At 39.4% G+C, this 22,818-nt stretch overlaps 1 protein-coding gene across 1 annotated transcript in view; it reads right to left on the bottom strand.

Annotated features, from left to right (window-relative positions):
• LOC117712965 (cytosolic beta-glucosidase) overlaps positions 1–19,901 on the bottom strand; it is a 128,139-nt gene extending 108,238 nt beyond the window's left edge. Inside the window, exon 1 of the mRNA XM_076937731.1 lies at positions 19,823–19,901. Within this exon, the coding sequence (XP_076793846.1) occupies positions 19,823–19,880 (58 nt within the window). The 5' untranslated portion in view covers positions 19,881–19,901. The remainder of the gene's footprint in view (positions 1–19,822) is intronic.
• Positions 19,902–22,818: the final 2,917 nt, after the last annotated feature.

The raw sequence follows: 22,818 nt of genomic DNA, 5'->3' as shown, positions 1-22,818 counted from the left end.
AACTTAAAGAAATAAGTGTATGATGTCAAGCCTTTTGTAAGAAATTAAATTTAGCCCAACATAGAGGTGCACACCTTTAATCCCAGTAGATGAGAGGCAGAAGCAGGCAAAGCTCTGTGAGTCTCAGGCTAGCCTGGTAAACATGGCAGCTGAATCCACTGGGGCTAAAAGCCAATGAATTTTATTTTAATCCCCCTACTAAATTTGCAACTGTCCACATTTTGTTATGTTGAATAAGACTAATATATTCATCTAAATATTATTTGATAAGTTATCCTAATAAAGTACTTTCCAGATTTGTATCACAAATATCAATATGGCCATTTGGCTCAGAGAAGTCACAACAGTTCATGCTACCCAAGAGGAGGGAAATGTTTTCTAGTATTTTTTCAGCCTCTTCCTCGGAATGCTAAGTTATGTTAGTTAAATGTTAAAACATGAATAAACTATCAAAAACGGGAAGTTCTTTTTGAAATCCCATACATAGCCAATACATAGCCAATACATTAACTCTGTGGCTGATAGCAAAGTGGTTCTCGGCTATTAAAGCAAACAAAAAGCAAAAAGTGACCCAAAGTCAAGGAACTAGATAACTCTGGCTATTAAAACATCCAAAATTATAATATCAGGCCTCCAGTTTTAGAATTTATTGACAGTATTAAATAGATCACTTAATAGCAAGCCAATGGGTTTTCTCTAAACAAAAGAGTTGGTGTAATAAAATGCACTTTAAAATATGTATGCCCCATAAGTATCTTTTTAAGAATGAATGCTGGCTTGGACCTTTTATCAGCATGCTGATCTAAGAACAGGACAGCCAGGTGACAACAGTGGTACTTGGAATAACTTAGAATTCCTTTGGTTTATAAGCCACTATCAGTTCCTGAAGACCCCCTGGAATCACTGGGTTAGGCTTCAGTCTTGACAGACTTTCATCAGTGCCTTCAAATGACTTCTTCTTAAATACAGAATTTCTGAGGTTTGTTCATGTTAGATACCAGTAGCTACAGATCATTTCTACTATAGGGCAGTTGGCAGTACAAAGGAGTGGTCTATGGGCAACCTTTAAAAGTCTCTTTTACACTTGAGAATATAAATTCCTGGAGATGAGAAACCATGGGCTCTGTTCCAGTCTGTCTTGTAGCAGAACCATGCAGACACTTTTTCCATGAATGGTTACATTAATTTGTCACATTAATAGGCATTTGTCTAGACTTAGAGCAATTCACCAATTCTTTCTCTTCTGATCAGCTGTCTTCATAGAAGTCTCTTATCTGTCTGACATGGGCCAAGGACAAGGAAATGGGCTGCTTTGCAGAAATATGACATTGTCCAAGGACAAGAAAGTAGGGTTCAGACAGGAATCTGACATTAGGCAAGAATCTAAATATTAGGCTAGAACAAAAAAGTAATTTCAGACGGAATCTAAATTTTAGGCTAGAACCAGGAAGTAGGTTTCAGACATAAAAATGACTTTGGGCTTGGACAGGGAAGTAGGCTCAGATACTTTGGTCATCCTGATAAGCCCTGAGAAACAGTGATCACAGGACTGTTCACATAATTGGGTTTAATGCCTGGCTTGTTCTTTCACTATTTGTGTTTATTGTATTGCTTGCTCCTTAACTATTTGCATCTAGTGTTTGCTAGACCCTCAACCTAGAACTGACCTTAATACATGCCTGTAATCAAAATGGTATAAAAGCATAAAGAATGAGAGGGGATGGGATAGGGAATTCTAGGGAGGGGAAATGGGGAAAGGGGATGACGTCTGTATTGTAAATAAATAAAATATTCAATAAAAAAGGAAAAAATAAATGAAAGTCTCTTTTAAGTATACATGAGAACAAGAAGATTGTGCATGCTTTGCAGAAATGACCTTATCATGACAACATCCCTTTAGCAAATTGCTGTACCAAAGTGTACTGAACCAAAGCGCCCCCTACAGCAAAAGGAAGTTACTACTTAATGTTCTTTGCATTGACTTATCAACCTGGCCCACTCAAACTTTGACCACTATGGGGATTAAAGATTGGAGAAGTAATTATGTTGTGACATATATTCCAAGTGCCTGTTTTAAAGACATTAGAAAGATCCATTTTATGACTTTTTCCAACCTGCATAAATTTTAGCTCTGAAAATGTTGTTTGTTTGTTTGTTTGTTTGGTTGGTTGGTTAGTTTTGTTTATTTGTTTGTTTTTTGATTGTTTTGTGAGGGTTAGTTTTTTTTCCTCCCATTTATTACAGTTTCCCCTCCTTCCACTCTTCCCAGGCCCCCTCCCTGCTTCCCTCTCCCCTAGATTCACTCCTCCTCTGTTAATTCGCAGGAAAAATAAAAGCATGCCAACTAAGGATATCAACAAAACATGGCATAACAAGTAACAAAGACTAGGCACATACCCTCATATCCAGGATCATCAAGGCAATCCAGTAGAAGAAAGGGGGTCTCATGATCAGGCAAAATCACAGACAGCCCCACTGCTGCTGTTGGGAGTCCCATAAGAACACCAAGCTATACAACCATTATATATGCAGAGGACCTAGTACAAACATATATACAGTTCCCTGATTGTTGATTCAGATTCCATGCACCTTTGAGAGTCCTGTTTAGTTGATTCTGTAAGCTGTGTTAGCTCTGAATTTTAAATAGGCAAGAACCTGAGTTGTATCAGCTTCTCATGTCTTACCAAAATCTACCACCTCTGCAACTGGTTTCTTGACTATTCCAGCTGCAAAGGATCATTTGTGCTTGAGCTCACATACCTGAACAACTATGTCAGAAGAACACATTGCCTTCCGCTGCCTATTGCTTGAACGACTTATCACATCACTTCGTTCTTCCTATCCCTAACTCCTTGTGCAATATTGATCCCGACAAGCTTCTATAAAACACAAAACGTTTGTTGATAATTTTTAAAAACCATGCCCATTAGAAATGAGGAATGTTACCATGTCAGGAAGGAGAAAGGAAGAAGGAAAGTCTAAGTGGACGGGCCCAAATACTCTCTAGCTCCCCCTTGAACCAAAGTAGTGTCACCTGGGTCCTGCATCTATGAGAATTCTGAAGTAAATCTGGAAAACTCTTGCTGATGACTTAAAACATATTAGCCACTGGACTAGAATATTTATAACATTCTTTCTACCCATTCTAAGATTCTTTTAAAATGACTTGTAAACATCCCAACTTTTCTCTTCTTTATCTACACAACTTTATTACATGCATTCTCCATCAGTTATCACATCAGTCATGTGTTTTACACAATGACTAGGTGCAACTCTAACCTAAAAAGGAGATATGAATCCTCAGCTTTCTCCTAAACACTGAGGAAACCCCCAGAGGAATTGTCAAAGCCAAATTGAACCTATAACATATGTATCATCTTTCCAACATCCAAATTTGCTTCTTTAACCCCTAGTTAGCTTCATCAGCCAAGAAAATAGCATAAAACCATCACAAGGTACCTATTAGTCTTTTTCTATTTCCTCTATGGCCCAAATTACATCATGAACATGGCTTTCTGGTTCTCCATCAGTGACATCTCTATTCTTTTGTTGTGTCCTTTTTGTCCCATCCTCTCAACTTCAACTGTTCATCATTATCATGTATCTCATTTATTGCATACAATGCCCTGACATCTCTTTCCAGGCCTCCAGTTTTCTAATATGTAGAATTGATCCTATTATTTTCTCTACTTATGAGTACTTTGCCACTACCAAATACCTACTGCACATGACTCTTCACACTAACTCATTAGTCAGGGATAATGATCATCAATGCGTGTATTCCACGCACTAGGCTTCAGGTCCCAACATTCACCCAGTCATCAAAGCATAATCCAAGTGCAAAATGCCATCCAGGATACTTCTCAAAGGATCTATTCCCAGATGCTCTTTGCAAATATTCCCCTTATGTAGTCTTTAATAACGTTCCAAACAATTAGAAGAACTCCAAATAATTTACGTAAATTTTAAAGCATTTCAATTCAAAACCATTGGCCTACTTCCAGGGCCATGACTATATCTTTCCCCCAAAGGTTGTTCAAAGATTCATACTTCTGTGCCTTCTCTCCAAAATGTTTAGCTTGCTGATACTCGCTTCTTATGTCATTCCCTCAAAACTAAACTAATCTAAAACTTTCTCCTTCAGATGCCATTTAGAGACCACAATCAATCACTCACTTCCTCTTGCCGGACACTTTTCCAGTCTTCCCCAAGTAATATGTTTATTGTGAATCATTGTCATTTCCTGTCATAGTTATGTGCCTGCCTCTGCCCCTTAGGTTTTATTCAAATGATCCTTTTATTCACCTGTCTATAACCAAGCTATAATCTCCATAAAATATGCCTAATTGCCATAAACTCATAATGATACATTATCAATTTGAATAAGTAGTCATAATTTAATTACTCAGCCCTTGCCAGGGAAACCAGGTCTCTGATTCAACATGAATTATTTTCTGTATCATTTTGTATCTTTTCTCTCCAAACAAGAGAAAAGTCATTCTTCAACAAGCCAACCAGGTCACAACTTTAGTATGGCCTCTTTCCGGCTTTATTCGAGCCATGAAGAGAACCGTGGGAGTATCCTAGGAAGATATTTAACCTCATCAGTACAGTGTCTGTATTGAGAACTGTTCAGTTCTCCCTTCAACAAGCCAGCTTGGTAGCAGAAAATTCTGTAGGCCAAAATTTGCCAAGTTCTAAGTCAGAATCAAACCAAAGACTATATATAGACTACTCATCATTTACTCCTCCCACTTCTTCACACAATACTAGAGGCAAACAAAAAAAAAAAAAAAATTGCAGAATTTCACCCTATGAAAGACCAGGAGTGCCCTGCACTCAGTTGCATCATCACTGGTGTGAGCCCCTAACTGCAACTACTCCCTAGCCCTCGATAATAATTTATGAGACGTATAAAGTAATGGGCTATCAAGAGAAAATGTTGCATTTTCTAAGTTCCCCAGTTATGCATCAGCATGACGGACTGCAATAACTCTAAGAAAGATTTTTGTCTTTAGAGTAAATAATGCACTTTTTCCCCAAGTCTCAAAGCCTATATTTAAATGATTATTCATAGGTGCTATGGGAAACTTAAAGCTTTAGCTTAGAAAATTTCAAAGTAAAATGGGTAATGTTTCACAAGCCTTGTTTCTGTGTCACCTGCCTAGAAACTCATCACTGCCTCTTACATTATGCTTCTAATTCCCAAGCCAACCCCTGAAATCTATTTATCTCATTATGCACCTGAAGGGTATTTTGTGACACTGACTCCCGTTTACAACATTGTTCCTTTGAGGAATTGTCCCCTAAATTCACAGTCTAGTGGCATGTGGATTCATTTCTACTTGCATTCAGTGGTGCATGGGAAAAATATGAAGCTAAGCCCAAGAAGTAATCGTTTTATTCTTAAGTTTACATTCCAGAAATGACCTTCTCTAAATGACCATTGTTTATTAAGGGTAAACAATGGTAGCCGGTGAAATAGAGAGAGGTTTTCTAAATTTAAAGTGTCTCATATGCTGACTGTTACCAAGATGAAACATTGGCTTGGTTGTAAGATTTGACATTGAACCTGAAGCTGTCTGACCTCTTATCTTGATTTTCAATTCTTCTCATTACTTCCTTAAATGTATATTATCACTAGTATCCTGCATCACAGAAAATATTTTTCCCTCTTGAAGCAATTTAAAACCAAATATTTTTACAGTTTGAAAATATAAAAAAGGTATTTTTAAATTAAAAAAAATACCTTATTATTAATGGTAATTGAAATGATTTTTAAATCTCATTTATTTTGTCAATTGGTTCTGCTTAAAAGTCTTCAGCCCAGTTCACTCTCACTCATCTATGCTAAGGAAGGGGGATCAGTGGCCTGGATAATCAAAACAGCACACAACCTTAAAAGCCCTTGTATTTGGCCCAGGCATACTTTACAATCAAACTCTGATTATCTACATTAATGAAAGGAAACACAGACACCTTGAGAAAGATGCAACATCAAGACAGATCTGCTGCACTGGCTTCAGGCACCCCAAAGAAGGGGACTACAAGGAGTAATGAAAGAAGAACAGGGTCACAGGTGCTGCCAGTAGACACAATCTATCCATACTATAAACACATAGTGACAATATCTATATGGCCAACCAGAATAATAATAGTTATTGGCAGAAGCCTGGAGTTATGTTCAAATACCCCCATGTCAAAAGGATTGGTGTCCATGTTGCCCTAAATAGTATAAAAATAGATTATTAGGGAATATATCCTTAGGTTATAGTGCGTAGAGGCACTTGACTTCAAGTTTGATGGCTCAAGCTACATACCTAAGATCTACACAGTAGAGAGAACTAACTCTTATAGGTAGTTCTCTGACTTCCATAAATTGCATACGTACACACACACACACACACAGAGAGAGAGAGAGAGAGAGAGAGAGAGAGAGAGAGAGAGAGAGAGAGACAGAGAGAGAGACAGAGAGAGAGAGAGAGATGCATACATGCATGCACACACATAGGCATGCTCGAATGCACACCAAATAAATAAAATGTAACTTTTTAAAAAAGGAATCATTGACAGTATGTAGTTAAAATGCTATTTTTGAGGGGTTTCTTAGTACCAGAACCAAGCTGCCCCCATCACTACTAAGTTCCCCGTGGCACTCTTGAAATAGTAACACAGAGGACAAACCAGAAAGCAACAGAGCAGAAAATCCAAAGCTTGAAAATGAGAACACCTGGACCTTTGTCCTCTGCATCTCTTTATTCATGCCAAAGTGAGATGTGCATTCAAGCAAAGAGAACAGCATGTGCAAAGGTACAGAGGCATGAAGGTCATGACATTAAAAAAATATATATACATTCTGCGTTTTGGTTAAAGAATAAAGTACCAATAGAGAATAAACAGAGTTGGGGGGGGCAATCTGAGAAAAAATTACAAATTTTTTCTGCTATTTAAGTTCAGATCCTATAGAGAATAAAAAAAAATCAAAGTTTTCTAATGATTATCAAAATACATGAAACACATTTTTACTACCACTGTACTAAACATCATAAACACATTTAATACTTACATTCACTGAGATAGGCACTCTTACTGTGCCCATTTTACAAACGAGGAAAGTGGAGCTTCCGAAATTTAGATATTACCCAAGATTTCACAACTGGTAAGTGGTAGAGGTAAGGTACAAATGTAATATGTACCCCATCAGAGCTCACAATAGCAGATGGTAGATAAGAAGACTTAGAAGACGGTAGACTTGTAAGAGATAATTGTGGAGGCGATGTGCTGAAGAGATCAGAGGGGGATGATAAGGAAGGAAGGAGACTAAGAAGAGACAATATATTTTTAAACTAATTGGAAAATAAAAATAATGAAGAGGGCGGGGTGATAAAAAGGTTTGCACGAGCCAGAAAAAAAAATGAGTAATGTGGACATGAGCATAAGAGGAGGGATTTTTGCATGCACCCCATGCTGCTGGCTCTGGGATCTACTGATGCTCTAATAAAGGTCACAGCATCACGTTATCTGTGCATTTATGAACATAGCTGGACAGGGAGCCCTGTGAGATGGGGAAGCCTAGGAGGAGACAAAAACACTGATACTTTCTCTCTCCAATCAGTGCTGGACTACATTCAAACAAGCAAATTCAAATCTTAACTGAAGGATTTATTGGTGACAAAAAAAATTCATGAGCAAATGTGGGCCAATAGGTAGAACCTATACTTCAAATAAATTACTGAGATACCATGACTTGTTTCTTGTTTCTCAAGGTTAAATACATTGACTCTCATTTAGCTTTCTGTATAACATCCTTGCTACTACTATAAAAGATAAACACGAAAATGAGGGCATGGGAAGAGTAAAAATGCAGAAAATACAGTACCTTATCCAGAAAAAACATGCTATGTGTTATGAAGTTATTTATATATATCTTAATAAAACTAAACCCATTTTTAAACCATTGCTATACTGCTACAAAAACAAAACTGTGAATGTTAGGGAGGAACTGAAAATGTATATTCCAAATTTTAAGATCCTTGCCTGGCAAATATTTAACTGAGTTTTTGCTACATGTTTTACGTGTTCTACAGTTATATTATTTATAGAATATAATTTTTCTGGAAACATATATAATAAGCAAGCATTCAATTCAGATCCTTGTTAATACAAAAGAATGTACAAGCTGAAAGATGGAGCTTTATCAACAAATACCACATAACCAGTAGTATTGGCAATAGTTACTTCGCACTACTCCCTAGGAAGCCAACCAAGGAACAGGAAGACTCAGTACATGAAGACTCTATGCATTCAGAAGTAGAGGAGTTAAGAGATTATGACAAATGTAATGACCAAGTAACTGATCCCAGAAACAAATCCAAAGATCGTTGGGCTCTTTCAGACATAGAAACTGTCACAACCTCTAAATGGGTTTCTTCACATTGAACATTTTGCCTTCTACCGCTAGGCTGTCTGAAGTTCCATTGATTCTGTATTTTCCCATCTTAGTTTCTTCAGGTTACTAGAATAGACCACCACAAATGAAGTGTTTTAAAAGTCTGATGCCTGGGTACCAACTTGGTCAGACTAGAGTCAGGATTTCCTCCTGGTTCAAGTGGGGGAATCTTCAGACTGTCCTCATCCAGAATGGGAAGAAGTACCTAGGCCTCTGGATTTCTTTTACAAGGCAGGGAGCCCATCAATGAAAGACGCACACTGAGGATTCGAGTGTCTAATTACAAATTTAGTGGGAAGGCAACCGTACACACTGTCTGTAGTACTCCTCATCCCCCCAAAAGTCTGGGCCTGGAGAATTGTCAGAAGTGGGTGCCCTAGTGCTCACAGAAGAATATAATGGCAAAAAGAAGAGGGAACTCGTTCAGTTCATTAATCTTGAATAATACCTTCTCCCTTATGAGGTGCTCCCATATGTTAATGCATCTTAATAAAGACGTATACATAAATGAATATTATATTAAAGTCTGTATTTATGTTAATAAAGATTTCAAGTTCAAAACAGAGTCAAAGATACATATTTAATTCTTTTCCCTCTCACACTCCATTGAAATGACAGTAAATAAGAGATCCACAACTGAGCTTCCATTAAAAAGGTCCCAATAGAACACCACATTTATTCAAGTAGTGCTAGAAAATAAAAATAAACTAGGACCAATTTATCAGAGAACCTAAGACAAAGTACTCAAGTAGAGACGCTAGAGAAAGCCTGCGAAGACTGGGAAGCTTCTGCTTGACAACCTCTGAGGCAGCCTGCACAGGGGAAAGCAGACGTGGCCTCCCATCTTGACAATTAATCCAGGGACCATCTGTGTCACTGATGGCCAGCTGGGCTCATCTCCTCCATCATCAAGACACTACTACCTTTACCCCAAATTCATGATAAGAGATGTTTCATGAGAGTGACAAATGTGACCAGGAAGGATTCTAACATACATAACGGAGCAGGAAAGGGAAAGAGAGAGAAACAGAGATGGAGGGGGGAGGGAGAGGGAAAGAGAAGAGGAAGAGGGAAGAGACAGAGACAGACAGACAGACAGACAGATAGACAGACAGGAACAGAGACAGAGACAGAAGGGAACAGAGGGAGAGAGAGTGCACCACAGAGGTAAACACAAACTTTTTAAACATTTCCAATTGGTGATTTGGAATTGAAATCTTAGCTAGTTCTTCCATGTAAACTTGTCATTTTGTGAGGATTGATTGTCGATCTCTTTAACTAACAAACAGAACTCTGTGACTTTATAGGCAACCGAATTTCGGTTGATGATACCATTCTAGTTTAAAGGAAGTCTGAATATGTCCTGATATTAATCAGCATTAGTTCGCCTTAGGATCTTCAGGTGTTGAGAACTGCTCTGCCCCACACTTGAGGGCCAAATGTCACGGTCCGCCCTATCAGTGTTGGAACCCGAACTGCCGAAAGCCTTGTGGACTAAATTGTTAGAGCCCACACTGTCCCAAGCTGCTCCAGTCAGCGGGTCTGGGCTCAGCAAGAGAGAGAGTGAGGATAGATGCAAAGAATGGAGACCAGACAGAGTGTGATTCAATCCCGTTTATTCTTCTGTCTTTCTTCTTCTCTGGACGTCCCTAGTTCCTAGTACCAAGTCTCAGGTCCTGGGCTTTGGCACCAAGTCTCATGTCCTAATCCTAGTTCTAAATTGCTAGTCTCTTTCCCAGTTTCAAGTTACCTGCCTCAAGTCTCAAGTACTCTTCTAAGTACAAGTGTCTAATTCCTAGTTCTCTTTCCAAGTCTCAGGTGTCTAATAATTTTCTTCTGTCTGCCTCTTATCTTTTATATGTCTCACTTCTAAGCCACGCCTTTAAGTCACGCCCTCAAGTTTTGTCTCTAAATTACACCTTTAAGTCACATCTTTAAGTCTCACACACCCAAGGGAAAATCCTGGGTATCTAAAACAAGATGTTATCAGAGTGTGCTCAGCTGTTGTAGGCTACTGTAAACAAGTCTCTTGTCAGGGTATATGGCTCAAGATGGCTGCAAGGATGATAGCCGCCTTCTGTCGGCTCCTCACATTCAGGCACTGGATGAAAACAACCAATATGAAAGAAAAGAACAACAATAAGTAAAAATAGGAAAGAAGTATATTATGGTCCTCATCTACAATCTCAGTATTCAGGAGGCTGAGCCAGAAGAGCCATGATCTCAAGGTAGCAAATTCTAAGCTAGCCTAAACTACACAGCAAATCAAAAATTATACCATATATATATATATATATATATATATATATATATATATTATGGAGTTTATTTCTTTTACTGCTTTTTAGGGTTTTTCATTTCTTCTCTTTTCTATTTTTATCATGTTTCCCTGTTTAGTTCTTCTTTATTTTGTCTTTTCCAAATAAACAATTATAGTTACATATATGTGTGGACTATAATCTGATTCTATGACCTGTGACTATTTCATGGGTAAACCAGTTCCTTTAAATACATACATTTTAACATGAGAACTTTGAAATTCATATTTTTGGCAGTTTTGAAAAGCAGAACACTCAGATTTCAAATACACTTGCCGTGCTATGTGTATGCTTAAGTATGTCCTCATGATATTGACCATCACAGTCACCCTCCCCTTATCCCTAACATCTGCAGCCACCGTGCCCCTCCCCTAACAGTTCAGTTGTTTTAGACCATGATGAGGACATACAGCATCCTTTTTCCACACCCACCCTTTTTAATTGAGTGTATTGTTGTCTACTTCTCCCCATGCTGACACAGTGTTTTTCATTGTGTTTCTATTTGGAGGCTGCATAGTATTTCATTGTGTGCAAATACTATGTTTTTCTAGCCATAAATGCCACTAAATCCCTAATACAGCCAAAGGACATTCATGTAGAAGAAACGGTTAAGGAAGTAACCCAGAGAAGAAGCAGGAAATGTAAGAAAGACTCTCCATTATTCTTAGAATGAAGTAAGCAACAGGTAGAAAGAGTGGTGGGCCTCATGTTACATCGGATTAGCAATTTTGTCCATTAAAATATCTGAGGCTTAAAGAATCTAACAATTCAATGCTGCATAATCAATAAGTAAAACCTGATATCCTCCTGAAGAGTCAGTCACTCAAAGGTGAATTCCTACCACCATTAAAAGCAGAGACACAGTGGCTTGCTTTTTTTTTTTGCTTTTTTTTTTTTTTTTTTTTTTCTGGTTTGTATCTCCTAATCTACTCTTTGCATCTGGCATCTGGTTGGTGAATTGCATCAGCTTATGAGTCACTCTTCCTTGCACCTACATTTTTATTCTTTGTCAATCTCATAGTAGAAAAATAAAGGTAACTTGAGAGTTTTGTAGATCTCAAGTTTAAGAACAGAAAAATGAAATAATGTCACTGCATGAATCTGAAACATGACCCACATGCTCATGTTTTAAACTCTCGCTCCCTAGCTACTGGCAGTTTGTTCTTTTAAAGGCTGTGGAATATTTAGGAGGTGGGGCTTGGCTGGTAGAATCACAATCACTAGTGATAAGCCTTTGGAAGTAATACATGCCCATGGTTCCTATCCATCAATCTCTGCTACCTGGCCATGTGAGTGTATCTCCACTATAACTGCTGCTACCATGCTTTCTCCACCAGAACAAACTAAAATATCTCTAAAGCAATGATCCAAAAGAAAGCTTTTCCAGTTTTGGTTGCTTGTGTCAGGTATTTTTTGTTGTTGTTGTTACAGAAAAGTGAAAGTTGATATGACAGAAACAATCTATATAGAACCATTATAAACATGGCCTACATCCTATCATATAACTTCCCTACTCATTCTTTTGCCTTTTAAATGTAAACATAACTTCAAATTTCTTGACTGTAGAATTCCAGCTTTGATAAATCAGACCAGTAATTGTACAAGATCAACCTTTGTTTCTTCAACCATAAAGCCAAAGTCACCGTTAAATCAAAAGTAGGTACAACATGGATACGAGGCAGCATGGAAGGCTCACAATGACATTCATAAAGCAGGGTCCTTTGCCTCCTTTAGAACCACAAACCCCAGATCCATTAGGAGGACATAATGGAGTAGTTTGGACTCTGCTCAGGACTTGCAGGGTTTTACAGATTATGTTTACTCTTTAAGAGCCTTCTACAAAATCACCTGCAGTTAGTTACAAGCTTCTAAGAGCCATAGACTCAGGTTCTAAATGTTGTTCTCATAGTTCCTCTGTGGCATGCAGAGGAAATGAACACTGAGCTACCCACCCTGAGCTTTGTTTCTTACCTGCCATCTAGCCCAGAAGAGTACACAGAGTCAGCTTCCTGAAGGGCTAAAAATCTTTGTGAGTTTTCTATGCCTAAAATGATGGCATGCCTCACTTCTGTATGTAAAATGATAGTCTGCATTTTTCTCTCTATCTTTTTACTCGAACAAATACATTTTATAGATCGTGCCATGTTCTTTACAACTCACCTAAAATGCATAATTTCTCTCCCACTTATAACACTTATTTATTATTTATTTATGAGATTTATAGTGTACCTTCCTCCAAGAGTCCCAATGCACTGCAGAGCAAACCATTGTATAATAAACATTAAACGCTTCTTTAGAACCATAAAGAGGGAAGTGTTCAGAAGAGAAGCAGAAGGGATAAGAGGCATGGGAGGAAGGCCATGGTTCTGATAAAATATATAATCAAGTCAGGATATAATGAGAAGGGTAGTCAGAAGGTCAGGCTCTGAGCTTCTCCGTCAGTCCCACTTGCAAAGATGCTGACACTGCCCCCTGTTCTACACCAAAGCGCCATAACATCTCAATTTTGAGTACAGGAGTCCCACAGTGCTCCCAAGAGAATGAAAACAAATACACCTACACAGACAACCATGCTTTGAAAGTCGGTGAAAAGACATACATGACGGTGTTTCAGAGCAAAGTCACTGAATTGCTAAATTGTTTTTCCAAATACCACTTTCATGCAGCCCTCCTTTTTGCTCAATGGCTGTGACTTTCAAAGGTCCCATAGACTGAGGTATAACCCAAATTCAAAGATTTTTTTTTTCTAAATAAAAAAATGACAAGCTGACCTCAGCTTTCAAAGTCAGGCCATGCTGATCTGACTAAGCCACATTTGGACTTCCTGCATCTGTAATCGAAATGGTAGTGGAGGAGAAGGTGGAACGCCCTCTCATAGCACCTGCTCAAAGAAAGAGTCAAGAACAAGAACAGATGGGTAGCGTATAACTTATAGTTAGAGCAAGATATGAGCATTCCCCCTAAATAAAGCACATGATGTTTCTCTGCTCTCAAGTTCAAGCTAGGTTGAGCAAAGCCCAAAGTGAAAGAAAAATGGTAGTATTGATGCTGGTAGGAGCATTTGTGGTCGTGTTTCTGAGGACTGTGGGACAGGCATTCTAGTGCTCCAATTGCATAAACTCACCCAAACCACATCTGTAGAAAGAACATGGCTACTTCATATTCTATAATTAAGGAAGCTGAGAAATGCATATTTTATCTACCCTTGGGATGCTAAAAAATGTTTAAAGTAAAACTCAAACCCAGCACTTCTAACAAGCAAGCACAGAGAAGCCATTCAGTAACAGGCTGAGGACTGAACACAGTACATGGGTCAAGTACCCCAGACTAGAATCTATTGATAAAGCGTTAACATACAACAGCCAGTTAGGGGCCACAAAGACTTTAACATTAGGCAGAACCAAGCCCAGTGCAGAAGGGCATGGGAAAGACTGACTCTAGACACACAAAAGAACAGGATAGTCTTGACAAAGGTAGCCCCTGGTCCACAATGAAATTGGATGTTGGTGACTGAAACCCTCTATTATGATTTGTTTGTGGCACTATTAGAAGATGTGACCCTGTTGGAGTAGGTGCAGCCTTGTTGGAGTAGGTGTGTCACTGTGGGTGTGGGCTTTAAGACCCTCATCCTAACTGCCTAGAAGCCAGTATTCTGCTAGCAGCCTTCAGATGAAGATGTAGAACTCTCAGCTCCTCCTGCACCATGCCTATCTAGATGCTGCCATGTTTTTGCCTTGATGATAATGGACTAACCCTCTGAACCTGTAAGCCAGCCCCAATTAAATATTGTACTTATAAGAGTTGCCTTGGTCATGGTGTCTGTTCACAGCAAGAAAACCCTAAGTAAGACACCCACTATACACTTACAAAACTAATTGTGTACTTACACCAAGTTATCTATAGAGTTCTGTAGTGGGTGATCCTCAGTAATCTTTCTGTCCCTGCTCCTAAATGTGATTTTACCTGGAAGACATATTAGCACAGAACACTTACAATACATTACTGTTCTGTAGTACATGTTATAATTATCCCCCATTTTACAAAGTGCAGAATGTTAATAGAATTTGATCTGAAACTGTTCATATACATAGAAAATTGTAACCTTTTTTAATATAAATAGATGCAAGCTCTCTAAGGAAGAAGTGTGTGCTTATAACAAGTACCTGAGGCTTGGACAATTATAGCGGTCAAGAACTTAGCCAGTCACAGGCTGCTAACTACTCAGACATGCCCAAATCAAGCAAATGTTGAGTGTTACTAGGCTGTTTGTGTATATCACTTTCTTTTTCTGTCTTTAGATACTGACTATTCACATCACTAAGTGGAGTTTTTGAATCTTAACTGGATTGGAGAATGACCCAATTTAGAAATTATTTCTTTGCTCAAATAAACTCTGCTAAAATCGATTTGTCTAAAGTTTCCCTCTTAACAGCTTGTCATGAGAGGTGAGGTCTGAAGTGCATAAGCAGGAAGCTCAGGAACACCAAACACAGTTTTGAAGGACCCATCCGATCCATTGATATTTGTAGCATATGGGGTCATGGGTGACTTTTCTATCACATTTGAGCTCCATAGACTTGTGTTTTGAGATCTTTCACCTTATTTAAACATTTTTTTACTAGACAGAGTCTAGGGAAGGATTAAATAAAAACAACTCATTTAAATCTTAACTAAATTCCTCAAGAGTCTTTTGGGGCTGAAGAAACTGCTTAGTCATTGAAGGTCCTAATTCCCAGCACTCACATGGTAGTTCATAATTGCTTTGTAACTCCAGTTCCGGGGCATCTGATGCCCTCTTTTGGCCTTCATGGACATCAAGGACACATATGATATACTGACAAATAAGCAGGCCAAACATTCATACACATAAAATAACAAAAAAATTTGAAGAAGGTATTTTTGGAATAAACAAGTTTGAGACTGTATTTTTAGGCGTTCTCTAGGTAGACTACAGCTGTATTGCCAGAGTAACTACAAAAATAGAGAATTTTTTAATATGATAATTTTGTAGTGATTCTGAGTCTTAACTGCCATCATGCCCCGAACACCAAGACCAGATGGACTTTTATACTGATGGACTGTATTTATTGCCTAAATTTTTAATTGGTTGAGTTTGATAAGTTTTTTCATAAGTATTCTCTTTAAGGAGAGTAATTTCTTATCACAATTTCCTAACGTCTACCATAATGTTCTTCCCAATAGGTTATATCCATTCAAGAGTCTCAATTATAGTATCCTTGGTACATCAAGTGGCCTCACTGTGGTTACAATAGTAAAAATGTTGGAAGGAGAGCATAGAGGAGCAGTGGAGATGATTCATTGGTTAATAGCACTTGCTGTTCTTGTAGAAGATGGGGTTAAATTCCCAGCATCCACATGGTTGCTCATAAACATCTGTAACTCCAGTTCTGGGGGGATCCAAATGCCCTCTTATTACCTCTGGGCAACAGGCATGCATGTAGTTGGTGCACATACCCTCATGCAGGCAAAACACTCATAGACATAAGATAAATAAACCTAACATTTTTAAGATATAAAAGTAATCTAATTAATTTGACACTGTGAATTCTGAAGCTAACATTGAAACCAAACAAGCTTATTAGAGTGGTGACCAGGTAGCAATGCTAAGGTTTCAGTTAGCCTTCAAAACTAATAGGCTAACTAAGAAGGAAGACTTGAAATCAATAGAATTTCACCCAAAGCTCTCTTTTAATAAAGTGAATTGAAATCTAGCTTACATTAAATAACTATAACCTAAGCTAAGAATAATTTCTTTAAAAATGGTTTTTATTTATTTTTTAAAAATCATAGTAGAATAGAATGTATTTTGCTCATATCCAACTTTACCCATGGCATCACTATATTCCTCTTAAACTCATGTTCTCTTCTTCTGTATATGACATATAGATATAGATATAGATATGGATATAGATCATATACAGCTCCTACCATATCTAATCAGTATCAGTCATATATATATATATATGGTATACATGGGCAACCTTTCAGGTGGCTTATCTTCTCAAAAAAACTGATTTGCCCTCTCTTCGAAGCTTCCGACTCCATGTAGTACTTCAGCTAGGGGTGGGTCTTGTGAGTTCTTGTCCATCCCTGCTGGAATGCTGACCAGTTTGGCCTTGGGCTGGTTATGTGCAGTAACCAGAGAGGTTGAGTGGTCTCTAGGTGTAACATCCCTGTCCAAAGACACGAAACTAACAAAGTTTCAGGCAATCTTAGAAGCCAGGTTGTCAATTAATCAGAGGCTTCGAACCATAAATCACATCTGTAGGCAAAGCACCCACATACACACAATATGAAGGTTTAAGAAGGGGAAATTAAATAATTTGCCAAATTCACCAAGGTAGGAAGAAATAGATGTGAGTCCTGCATCTACGAAGCCTGGCTCCAGAGCCCATCATCATAACCACAGAGCTTGGTGCTTCTAAAACCTAGCCTACTCACTCTATTCCAAAGAAATGACATCTACTCCCTGAGCTGGTGGGCCTCCCTTCCAAAAAGGAAAGGAACAAAGATCATTCCCTTTGCCCTGAGAGAGGGATACCCTTTCTGTAATTCACCTGACCAGTTGGAAATTATCTAGAAGTAAAGACAATTCAGCGGAGATGCGGCACTGAATCCCTGTTGACCAAAGAATTCTCAGATATCCTTTCAAAGGACCTTTATATCACAGCACTCGTCCTCCCATGGAGATGGGAGTAATAGCAAGAGCAGCAGAGGCTCCTGTTCTCCTTTGCAGGTCTGGAATTAACAGCTAGGGACCAAAGCAGCCCTAGTCTGTGCAGAGATAAACCTGTCCTCTGTCACTCTTCCTAGAGAATGCCCACCCCCACCCCCCGTTCAAATTGCTCCCTTCTCATTCTTTAAGCTTTAGGTGAAATGACACTGATTCTTGTGTCCTGTGTAGCTTTCCAGGCTTCCACATAACTCCTCACGGTAACTGATGGGCAGTTATACAGGCTTTATACAGTCAGAAGTTATTTCATTGACTGCCTTGTTTCTGTTTTGTCTTAGTTATGTAAGGAAGTCCCATGCAATGAGGAGAAATCACAGAAATCTGACCTCTGTATCTTCTTTTAACAATACCAACCAATGAGAGCTCCCAGGGTCTAAACCACCAGCCTGGGAGCACATAGGGAGGGACCCATGGCCCCAGCTGTATATGTAGGGGAGAATGACATTGTCAGGCATAGGTGGGTGAGGAAGTTCTTGGTCCAATAAAGGCTGAATGCCCCAGTGTCGGGGAAATTGTGGGTGGGGAGGTAGGAGTAGGAGGGTAGGTGGAAGCAGGAGGAGGGGGGATGGGATAGGGGGTTCCTGGGTGGGGAGGAAAGGGAGAAAGGGATTACATCTGAAATGTAAATAAAATATCCAATAAAAAATTTTTTTTAAAAAATGAGCAGCTCAAACTCAAGGGGTCAACAGAGTCCTGCTGCTACTAGGACTGTAACTACACAAGCCTTTCTGGCTTTTTCTCAGTGTCCACTGGTTATAGACACTGAGTCTTGCGATTTCTTCACTTACAGCTATGTCACTCCAATTTCCATAGTTATTGTCACATGGTGTTCTTACATGTCCCTTTCTGTGTCCAAACTTCGTTCTTTGTATGAGGACATAAGGTACTACCTGATCGGAGCCAAACCCTACCCCAGTACAACTTAGTTAATTTCATCCTTAAATGGCTATTGCTAGACTCTGGGACAATCAGAGAACACATTTTAGTTGCTTAAGCTTGACATCATAGAAAACTACAAGAAACCCTTCACCTTTGTTTAACTCAGGAGTTCACCACACACTTCTGTGGCCACATACATATTTTCACTGTGGTGGCTGTTAAGAATCCTTCATTGCAAACTCACAGAATCAACTAAGCAGGCTCACAGAGACTGTGATAAGCTCATAGAGACTGAAATAACAACCAGAGAGCCTTCGTGACCCTGACCTAGGCCCTCTGCATATATACTATGGTTGTGTAGCGTAGTCTTGTGGGACTCCTAAAATGGAAGTGGGGACTGTCTTTGACTCTTGCCTACTCTTGTGACCCTGTGACCCTTTTCCTTCTACTGGCTTGCCTTGTCCATCCTTAATATGAGGTGAGGTGTCTAGTCTTATTGCAACTTGATATGCCATGTTTGGTTGATATCCCTGGCAGGCCTGCTCTTTTTCAGAAGGAAATGGAGGAGGAGTGGATCTGGGGGAGAAGAGGTTAAGGGGCAGGGAAAGGAAAAGAAAGGAAAGGAAAGGAAAGGAAAGGAAAGGAAAGGAAAGGAAAGGAAAGGAAAGGAAAGGAAAGAGGGCAAACTGAGATTGGGTGTAATATATACGATAAGAATAAACAAACAAAGAAGAAAAGAATTCTTCATTGTGTTATAAGACAAGAGGATACATGTGTTTTAGAAAAAGCAAATCCAACTTTTCTGCTTTGCAGACAATAGATTATGTGTGGGAGGGGCAGGTGGAGCATATCATAATTTCATGTGTTCATCTGCAGAGGACAGAGACTGGAGCTAAGACATGAAGCCCACCTGCACCTACCTGAAAGTTCATTTGTATCCGATAGCTCAGTATTCCTCTCTTATGAACTAACCCAGGAAATGGGTGACATGTCCAAGACAGTGCTACGCTCTGGCTCACTTGGAACAGAGCAGAGCGCGTTTACCAAGTAATGAAGAGCCTTTGGGAGAAATTTACTCAACACTTTTCTAGCCAGTGGGGGAAACGTCTTTTCTAAACACTTGGCAAATTTGTTCAAGAACCCAATCATGAAAGCAGCTTATCAGACCTGAACTTGACTTGTCAGATAGCCCAGACTGAATGGAAGGCAGCTGCATCCCGTCCACATTCCCCTCACTCACCACTTCTTGTGTCAGAGGAAGGAGAGAAAAGGATATGACTTCTAAAAAGAGAGACAGCTTCATTTTATAGGCTTTAGCGTTTTTCTTCTAGTTTTACCTGTTCACTTTACCCTCCTCCCAAGGAATACAGAACCCACCAGCATCCGTTCCAGCCCCAGTATGGGAGAAGCATCTTCTCCTACCTTCTACTTGATAGGCAGCAGTGGCTGCTCCCCATCCAAACCCCACAGGGAAAGCCATGGCTACAGATGTAGTATCATCAAGTCTACTAACAGGAGCTAACTGGAGTTTCGGACTTTAACCAGAGGAGCTTAGCAGCTGTGGAGACAGGTGACCTCTGATCCTAGACCAGAACTTCATAGAGCAAACAGGTGAATAAAAAGTAGAGCTCAAGGCTGGAAGACCCTCCCTCAAGTGGCCACAGCTGTGACAAGACTCTGGGTCGTGTTGTCTAAGATAAGGATTAGGCTTTCTTTGCCCAGCTCTCTTCATTGTTCTTAACGGACTTGAATCACCCTATGATATGACCAACTTAATTTTTTTCTCTTTTAATGTGGCACAAGGGCATGGCTCATAAGTTACATAATTCTTCTAGAGTATTCCCCTAACCAATCCCTCCCCATCTCTGTGTGTGCTTGTGTGTGTGTGTGTGTGTGTGTGTGTGTGTGTGTGTGTGTGTTTGGGGTGGAGCTTGTTGAAAGCATTGGTTTATGGTTTTCAGCTTCTGGTATGACCATGGAGGGGTATGATGACAACCCAACTCTAAGCTATAGTCCATCTTGTCTTCTTCCCCTTTACATCCCTTGCTGACCCCTAGAGCTCTATTTCTGAAAATGCACATCTGCTTGTCTAACTGTGGGTTATTTCTACCAATGGACATTAATGGGTGCACCACAGAGATGTACATTGCTGGTGACAGAGAGACGGTGTGACAGGGGTATCCTTCGGAATTCTCTGAACTAACATTGAAACTTTTCTTTAAGACAAACACAATACGCAATTAAAAGTTTATTTTAAACCTTCTTTGGAGAAATGAATTGAACGAGGAAAAGTTGCTTGTTCCACTTCTGCAACTCTGAACTGAACTGTTCCCTGTTCAGGGACAAGGGCATAAAGAGGGGAAGAGGAAATGCTAACCCTGAGAAGAAGTGCTTAAATATGCACAGAAGATGAGGAGACCCTTAAGGCACTTAAAATTACATACTTGGAGACACAAACATCAGCAAAGCAGATGGTATTATTTAATCCAAAAAATATTCAGTTCTGGAATAATCTGTATAAACTAAATTGGGGATGGGGGTGTTAAATCTTTTCATTGTGGAGCACTAGATGGCAGTGTTGCAATTATGTAGGCTCACAAATGGGTTAAAACGGAAACTTGACTATCCCAGGATTTCCTGTGTGTAGCAGTCCCTCCTGGCTCCTTAAGCTATTCCAGGTTCCTCTCCATACAGAACAACACCCTTCTCCATGTTCTCCAGCAGTTTGTAAAGTTATTTTCTTCCTAAATGCATACTTACTCTTCCTCAGTTCTGAGCAGATCATCCCACAGATCAGCCTCCTGCTTTTCATATCAACTCCTTATACTCACAAATGTAACTGAGGCCTTGGGGGGTGGGGGGGGGGTGGTCTTTGTCACTAATATGTGATATAGATGGGTATATAATGAATTAGAAATTGAACCTGAACTTTTTAAAATTGATTTGTGGATTTCATTTACAATAATAAAAACTGGAAAAAGTAGCCAATGCCTACAATGCCAGCACTCAGGAGACTGAAGCAGGAGGATGGAAGGCTTCCGGTCATCCAGAGCTACATAGTGAGTTCCTGGCCAGCCTGTGCTACCTGTTTGGACTCTATCTCAAAATAAATAGTAATGTAAGAACTGTTGATAAAAATAATGTATTTATTTGAAAAACATATGATTCAAAAATATAGTAAGAACAGTGCATATTTTACATATTTCCAAGGTTCATCATGCCTATCGGGTTGAAACAGCTAGATACCTGTTTGCTTCTTGTTCAGTGTGCTGCCTCTTGAAAAATCTACTGTATCCTCACAGAAGCATGAGAGATGAGAACGAAAAAAAATCATGTTATAATTTTATAATTACAAAAGTGATTTTGACCTTGTGGACCCTTAAATAGACTTGAGGACCCCAAGAATCTCATGGACCATTGTAGGCTTAGATTTTTCAAAACCTACCTTAATAAGGGTTCTCAAAAACTTTGACAGTCCCCCCTTTTAGCCCAGCATTGAAAGTTAGGGGTGAAAAGATGGATAATAATGGATAATGGGAATGTAGACCTGTTTAGAAGTAGTTCTTTGGGGCTACTCCAATCTTCATTGCTATAATACCAGCAGTCCAGGTCAGTAGTGTCAGGAAACACAAATCAGCAGCAGCATGATCCAGCAGAAACAGCCAGGCCTCCACCAAACTGGGACAGGTCAGAAGAAATGAGCAGAACCAGCTAGAATGCCAGAAGTTCTCTGCCATGCCTCTCTAAACGAAGTGAAAATCAGAGGAAACACAAGACCAAGGAAGCATTGCATGGCTGGCTATGCAAGTGCACCATCACTGTCTGTTGGGTCCTATTTATGCTCTCTCCAAACACTGCATGTCCTCTCAAGGGGCTGTTTCAGCTACACATCACATAAGTCTGCTTCAGGAAAGCATCAAGTGACACAACTAGAAATTTCCACTTCAGGTCATACTTTTAAAAATGTAATCCTGGAGAGATGGCTCAGTGGGTAAGATGTTCACTTTGCAAACATGAGGCCCTGAGTCTGAATCTCCAACACCAAAAGAGTATATTCCTAAAGGCCACTAAATCCTACTACAGAGATACTTGCAAGATCAAGGTTTAGTAAGAAATCATGTCTTGAAAGGAAAGATGTAAAAATCACAGAAAGTTATCCAAAGCTAACTTCTGGCCTCCACACATGTATTCACAGAAGAGCATACTTACACACACACACACACACACACACACACACACACACACACACACACACCCCTTAGATATCCTAGCACTTTCTTCCTGCCTGTCTATGAGTACCTTCCATTGCTACCCACAGCTTCTCTATCCTTCTTGCCTTTAGAGACTTCACTAGTGATTTTCTGAGCTATGGCTGTCTTTAAAACATGAATTTTCAGCCACATCTCAGATAAAAAAAA

Source organism: Arvicanthis niloticus, chromosome 7 (assembly GCF_011762505.2).
Source record: "Arvicanthis niloticus isolate mArvNil1 chromosome 7, mArvNil1.pat.X, whole genome shotgun sequence".
Lineage (NCBI taxonomy): Eukaryota > Metazoa > Chordata > Mammalia > Rodentia > Muridae > Arvicanthis > Arvicanthis niloticus.
This window is presented reverse-complemented; position numbering and strand designations above follow the sequence as displayed.